Here is a 7,300-nt window from a genome sequence, read left to right on the forward strand (position 1 = left end):
CCCTGATCCTACTCAACCACTCTGCAGCATTCAACACTATCTCCCACTGCACACTAAATGCCAGACTCCATGACGCCAGCATACAGGGAACCGACCTCGACTGGCTCCACTCCTTCCTCACCGGCAGAACCCAAAGAATTAGACAATCACCCTTCCTCTCCGAACCCACGGAAACCAACTGCAGAGTACCCGAAGGATCGTCGCTCAGCCCCACGCTCTTAAACATCTACATGGCCCCCCTCGCCGCCATTGTCATACAGCACGGACTCTACATAGTATCCTATGCCGACGACACCCAGCTCATTCTCTCCCTCACCAAGGACCCCATCATCAACAGAGCCAACTGCCAGGAAGGAAAGATGGACGTCGCATACTAGATGAGCAGCAGCTGCCTAAAGCTCAACTCAGAGGAGACAGAGGTCCTCGTCCTCAAACCTTCCCCCTCTGGGCAACACCTGTTGGCCCACCTCAGCAGCCTTCCCACCCCCACGGACCACGCATGAAAACTCAGCATCGTACTCGACTCCTCCCTCTCCATGACCCGACAAGTCAGCGCCGTCACCTCCAGCTATTTCAACACCCTCCGCATCCTCCAAAAGACCTTCAAATGGATCCCCCCCGAATCAAGGAAGACTGTCACTCACTCACTCATAACCAGCAGACTGGACTACGGAAACACCCTCTATGCCGGGATCAACAAGTCTATGCTCTGCAAACTCCAGACCATACAGAACACAGCAGCCAGACTCATCCTCAGCATCCCTCAACACGAATACATCACCCAACACCTGTGGAACCTCCACTGGCTCCCCGTTGAGAAGAGAATAATTTTCAAGATACTCACCCACGCCTACAAATGCCTCCACAACACTGGACCCCAATGCCTCAATGAGAGAATCTCCTTCCACGTTCCCAAGCAAAACCTCCGATCCACCGACCGCACACTCGGCTTCCCTGATGTAGGTAACGTGGGTAGTAGTTTATCCACAGGTGGGGTGGCTCTCCAACCTTTGTCTTCCACTGGGTTTCTTCAGGGTCGTGTTCTCACACTGCACATGCACTTCTTCATCCTCTCAACATTGGCTTGACCCGAGTTGTGGATCTTATACCACTTTCTTAGTATATGGTTTGGACCCCACCTGGGGTTCACTGTGTATTCCCGGCTATTTACTGTGTTTCTTTGCAAAGTATTGTGTGCATTGTGATTATCTCTGGGCAGGAGATACCTAAACGTTTCGAGAGTATATTATAATAAATATATATTTTTATAAATACCTTGTGTGGTTCTTTTTCACTTAATCTATACTATAAAATTGCATTCTGGTAAAACAAACTGCTTTTATACTCCTTCTGGACTAAGCCTGATGGCTGCTCTCCACAGCTACCCCTTAGAGAGCTTTCTAAGGGTGTCCAAGACCTCTTAATCACCATAAGGGTTACCTGGACTGGTGCAAGGTGCCCACTTACATTAGTGGACAGTATGTACCAGGCCAGCTTCTCACAAACACCACATATAATCAGAGCATATACTAAAGGGTCATCGAAAAAAAGAATAGAGTGTGAACACAACACACTGTAAATGATGATATTCAGTTGCGGCCGGCACCGATCGGGGTGGCGGGGGGGCGGGGTCAGGGGTGGTTAAGGAGAATGAAAAGAATAAAAAAAATAATAATATACAAAAAAACGTACTGTTACGCTGCGTCTCTCCTCCGTCTCTCCTCCTCGTCCCTCAGCACCACCGTAACAGAACAGGTAGCACAACCAGGTTCCCTAAGGCAATCATGATTCGGCGCTCAGGCAGGGAATGTAATGTAAGTATGCATTTATAAAGCGCGAACTGTCACTCCGCAAGGAGCCTCCTGGCGCTGAGGAAACGAGGTAAGGGAAGCTGGGAAGGAAGTTCAAGATGGAAGAAAATTTAGATTAGCGCGAAGCAGTGGTGATCTGGGATATTGTATATCCAAGTTTTTAATGCCTTCCTAAAGAGGGATTTAGATTCCTGAAATCGTAGGCTAATAGGGAGTGCATTCCATGCTTTTGAACCAAGGGAGGCGACCGTTTTGCCTCCTTTAGTAATGAGTTTAAAATGGGGTGGTTTTAGGAGATTAGCTGAGGAAGATCCTGGTGGTGGTGTGGGGGGAGAAACGTGCTGAAAGGTACCTGGGCCCTGACCTGCAGGTGGCTTTATAGGTGATCAGGAGAATCTTAAAGAGGATTCTTTTATGGATGGGAAGCCAATGCAGGGTTTTGAGCACCGAGGATGCCGAGGATCTGCGTGGGAGCCTTAAAACCAGACGGGCTGCAGCGTTTTGAGCCACTTGGAATCTTTTTATTGTGGATTTGTTAGTACCCGCTAGCAGGCTGTTGCAGTAGTCCAAGCGCGAGAGGTCTAGGGCACTGTGACTGATTTCTTGGCTGCCAGTGGAATGAGATCAAAGAATTTCTTCAGAGACCTCATTAAGCTGAAGCAGGTACCTGCCGTGGTTAGAGCATGGGGGAGAAAAGATAGGGCGTAGTCAAACTAGACCCCTAAGTTTCTGGCTACTTTAACCATCTCTGGTGGAGGGGAGGTGCCTTCCGGCCACCAACTACCAGGGATGAAGGTAACATTAGTGCCAATGGGTAAGATTTCAGTTTTGTCGGTGTTACATTGTAGATGGTTTTCTTCATCCATTGTATGACTTGAGAAAGACACATTTTAAAATTAGTTTCGGTATTATTTTTGTCCAGAGAGACGATCATTTGGGTGTCGTCAGCATATGAGGTGACTTCGATTCCAAAGGATTTTATAAGGAAGATAAGGGGCGCCATATAAATGTTAAATAACAGAGGGCTCAAGTAGGAGCCCTGGGGGACCCCTGTAGTTATGGTCTTCTCCGTAGAGAGAAAGGGGCCTAGCGAAACAGTTTGTCTACGGTTGGTAAGAAAAGATCTGATCCATGCCAGGGCGGTACCCATGATGCCGCCGCGTTCGAGTCTTGCGAGAAGGATGTCATGGGAGATAGGAATGGGAGGCGGGGCATGTTCTCCATGCAGGCTGTAATGCAGCCTGGGTGGAGAACATGTTAAATACGCATGAATGTTTGGCCGGCCCCAGACGGCCGGCCAAACATTCATGAGCACGTGCAAAGTGTGCTCACCACTTCTCCAGCTCCTGTGTCAGAGCAGCCCTGCCCCTCCCTGCAAAGCTGCCACAGCAGGACAAAATAAAATGATAATAACCTATAGTTATTATCATTGTATTTTTGCATTATTTTGCTGCAGCACAGCAGTGGGGCGATGCTCCTCTGCCTTAGCAGAGGAGCCGCCACTCTGATATATTGGTTCAGTTAACATTAGAAGCTGAATATAAGGAAGCAAAAACAACTAGGAGTTGGATGATTTTACTGTATGGTTTTTTAGATTTGTATATAAATATTTGTGCATGACTAATATCTGTGTATGGAATAAAAGCAAGATGAAATTACATTTTGATAATAGGTGTTTTTTACTATCAGATATTTGTAGAGGTGAAGTACAAGATTACCTGGTTTAGAATAGAATTGAGAGGTCATATTTATAGTGTAACCTTACACGGCCGATGGAGGAAATCCCAGAACCATAGGAGAAGGACGCCTAGATCGAGAAAGCGCTTTGGAACCATAGCACTTTAAGAAAGCACTATACAAATGCTGATAGCATAACATAAAATAAACTGTATTCCTTTGTGACAAATACTTGGCCTCTCTATATTCAAACTGCACGTTTGATATAGAGTTTGGCACCATTCTCTGTCCACAAAAGTATCCTAAAGCCTGAACGACGGGTGATTGGAAGGTCCTCTAGATATACTTAAACTAACCCACGAGAAGGTGCATCAGAATAATCCTTTTATCTTTATGATCAGCCCATGGGAATATTTCAGAAAAACCTCGTTTACTTTGGTTATGGCTGGACCAAGAAGACCTTTGAGTTATGACTCATAAAACTGAAAACATTCTTTTGTTAAAGCGCAAGCAGCTGCATCCAAAATAGATGTCAGCAAAGACCATGAATAAAGCTACTTACCCGACAGAGGGATTTACAAGGCGAATGTAAGAGTTGCACCTCCCCATGACGATGCTCTCCAGGTTATGGGTGGTGCCCGCGCCAGTCCACCGCCTATTGGACACGGCCTGTGCTTGTCCAGCCTTGGCTCTGAGCACCAGAGCCAAGAACAGGGAAACCTTAAACACATGCATTGTGCAGAATTTAGATCCACATCTACAAGGTGTGAAGCGCCTGGAAAAAAGAAAAGTTTTATATACTAAGCGTGTCAATGTAAAATATAGGCCACCATTTTAAGACATGCTGTTAGTGCAAATACATTTGAGTGCCAACAGTCTGGTAGTCTGCCTAAATTAAGAAATGTGAACTTTATCACCTACCTTTTCTCTACCTCTGGTTGAAAGAAGAAATTTCAAAAACATGCTGCTTTTCACTTGAGCTCGGCAGAAATGCATTGCTGCTGCTCAAGGAGGAACTAGCTGTTTATTACAGCTCTATTAGGCTTTTATCTGTAACATTTGCACTTCGGCCTTTTAGCTATTAATTAACTTCAAAGCACATTTTAAACCATAGGCTGCACTAGTTCCTCTGAGAGGACGCAGGAGAGAAAGTATGCTGGCTGCCTTTGGACACTGATGTGCCGGATCCATGAAGCTAATGCTACACGAAATGTGCGTTTTTACAAGACACTGACGCTGTTCACACATCCCATAATGAAGTGTTAATGCCTGAACCTGCAGGCAATAAGGGATGTTAATTTCCCTCTGCCTCTTTTCTATCAGAACTGGTTCACACACCAGCCCTCCTCCTCTTGTTTTTGGTGAAAAGGCAACCCAAATCAGCCTAACAACCAGCAGGAAAAAGTGCCTTTTTTAGGTCTCGCTGAGTCAGCGCATGCGCTGCTCTGCGAGATATTTAGTAGGTGGGTTTTCAAAGTGCTACCCCACGCTTTGGCTGGCCTTGCGCTTGCGTTCACACGAGCGTGCACGCGCGCAGCCGCCATCTGTCTTTCACGGGTTATTAAGCGTGTGGACGCTGCAGCTGCTTTCACTTTTGCAGCCGCGCACCCACTCGCTCCGCCCTGTCAGTGTCTAGACCGCCTCTCTCATGCGCTCAGCGCATCGCTCGCGGGCACACAGAAATCGTGTGGACGCTGCAGCTGCTTTCACTTTTGCAGTCGTGTGCCCAATCGCTTCGCCCTGTCCGTTCACCACCCCACGTTTGCCATAAAAAACAGTGTCAGGCGCCCCCTTTGAAATCCTACATAAATCTGCTGCTTACAAACGAATTTCGTCCATTTTTGTACAACCACACCTGTTGATAAAATGGATTTTCGTAATGTAGAGTTATGGATCTTATGCCACAATTGCCCCAGTTTGGTCCAGAGGTGGTGTCAGTCTCTGTAGTCGCATTTAGGTAATGCTGTGTAGGCGGATCCCTCACATTGTAAGTGATCTGCCAGCAAGGCATCTATCTCCACAGTCCATCTTCGCTCCCTGCCCCTCACAATATGTTCATCTAGGAGCTGGTTCAGTTGCTCTTTCTAAAGCGAGCATGCCACCAACCATAACCTTATTGAGGTTGAAATAGGAGCCACAGTACCTGGCTGCAACTGGTGGTTGGTTCATGTTTGTTTCTACGTTTAGCCTTTGAGCGTGTGCAGTACTATGGGTTTTTTAAGCGTCTGTGGTCTGCACTGTTGCAGTTGCAATATGTACTGCGTGGGCATGAGGCATTTGAAGATAGCACTGGAAGGACACCGTTGGGTATTTTGGTTGACGTGTGTGTTTTTTTCTCGCAACTACTGTCAACCTTCTCAAATGCCCGCATGAAATATTTATTATTTTGGCGTTTTCTTATCTGCTTGTTGACAGATATATAGTGTTAATGTTTTTGAGGCTGGCCTTTTTTCAGAAAAGGTCTGAACTGAAGTGTGGATACTTTCTTTTCCAGAACCAAAATGCAGGACAGCTTTTAAGATTGATTTATTTGCCACTGCAGGTCTATGACAGCTGAATGAAGGGCCCGGTAGATGGAGTTTTCCTATTCGCATAACTGCAAAAGTGAAGACTCGCTGCCTAGTAATCGTGATTGTAGCTTATTCTCAGATTTGGCACTATGAATTGTCTGCATCTATAGGTCAGAAATTACCACTGAACCGTCTGTTCTGTATCATCGTTTTGTTTTTAAGTAAGATATATTTTTAGCAATTTTAAGGATTACACTGCTCAGTATTTGTATAAAGTCACTATTACATTATTATTTTGTTTATTAGTTTCTCAAACTATACGTCTGCTGTGTCTACGCTCCCTGAAATACCTAACATAAAAATTAAATTCCAAGTGCAGGGTACATAATCAGAAATTCCTATGATGTACTTACATTTTTCATAACCGAGGTAGACGTTGTTGCTGCAAACCCTTTGTCAAAAACAGTAAGAAGAGGCTTCGCATGGTGTAATTTTCTAATTCTGGCGTTCACATTCTGGGCTATCTGACAAATGTAATAGAAACAGATTTTACATTGTAAACTGACCATGACCATGGAAAGGGGCTTTGTATAGTAAGTAACCCAGACATACCTTCATACAAATGTCGATTTTTGAGGATTGACTAGAGGGCTGATTTTCATTGCAAAAAGAGCAGATGATGGATGGGATGCTGAACAATACAAACATTCACCCCCAGCCAAAGATCTGGGTTTAATCCATTGATTACTTTGCTTACTGCGCCACCCGAGTTTGGACCCAGCCACGTGTAATTCATGGCTGCATGGTAACAGTCCGGCCCGAACTGCCAAGTCAGGTCCTCCTTAGACTGGAAGCAAACATCCTAGGACTGGATTCAGGGTATCGCCCCTCATCTGCCAGGCTAGATAGAATTCAGTGACATTGCATACATCTGTAGTTTTATGTTTATTATTTATTTATGTCAGAATTAAAGAACCTATTATTTTTTAAAAGGAAAAACACTGACCATACTTTGAGTTGTGTGGTTATTGTGGGCTCTGCAAAATCCATAGTTTCTGCCACACCGGTCCCCTGAGTCTACCTTGGACTGCTCTGATCCACTACCTAGAGAGTCAGTCAATTGCTAAAGGGGTATACTGGGTTCTTTACAATGGGTCCAGATGAAAGGTGGGTTATATACACCGCAGGGAAAAGCAGCAGCTTGTTTTATTTTTAACATCGATCCTCTCGGACACGTGTACACGCGCACCATGCCTCCTCCATGGTTTCATAACAAAGGTGGTAGGGCGGCACTCGGCCTGC

The 7,300-nt window shown here is 45.5% G+C and overlaps 1 protein-coding gene across 1 annotated transcript in view; it reads right to left on the minus strand.

Annotated features, from left to right (window-relative positions):
- Positions 1-4,530, minus strand: part of LOC146863013 (ADP-ribosyl cyclase/cyclic ADP-ribose hydrolase 2-like) — a 234,883-nt gene extending 230,353 nt beyond the window's left edge. Inside the window, exons 1-2 of the mRNA XM_085642395.1 lie at positions 4,410-4,530; positions 4,051-4,263 (exon numbers count right to left, since the gene is read on the minus strand). Of these exons, the coding sequence (XP_085498521.1) occupies positions 4,051-4,223 (173 nt within the window). The 5' untranslated portion in view covers positions 4,224-4,263; positions 4,410-4,530. The remainder of the gene's footprint in view (positions 1-4,050; positions 4,264-4,409) is intronic.
- Between the last annotated feature and the right edge of the window lie 2,770 nt (positions 4,531-7,300).

Source organism: Triturus cristatus, chromosome 2_2, assembly GCF_964204655.1.
Source record: "Triturus cristatus chromosome 2_2, aTriCri1.1, whole genome shotgun sequence".
Taxonomy (NCBI): Eukaryota; Metazoa; Chordata; class Amphibia; order Caudata; family Salamandridae; genus Triturus; species Triturus cristatus.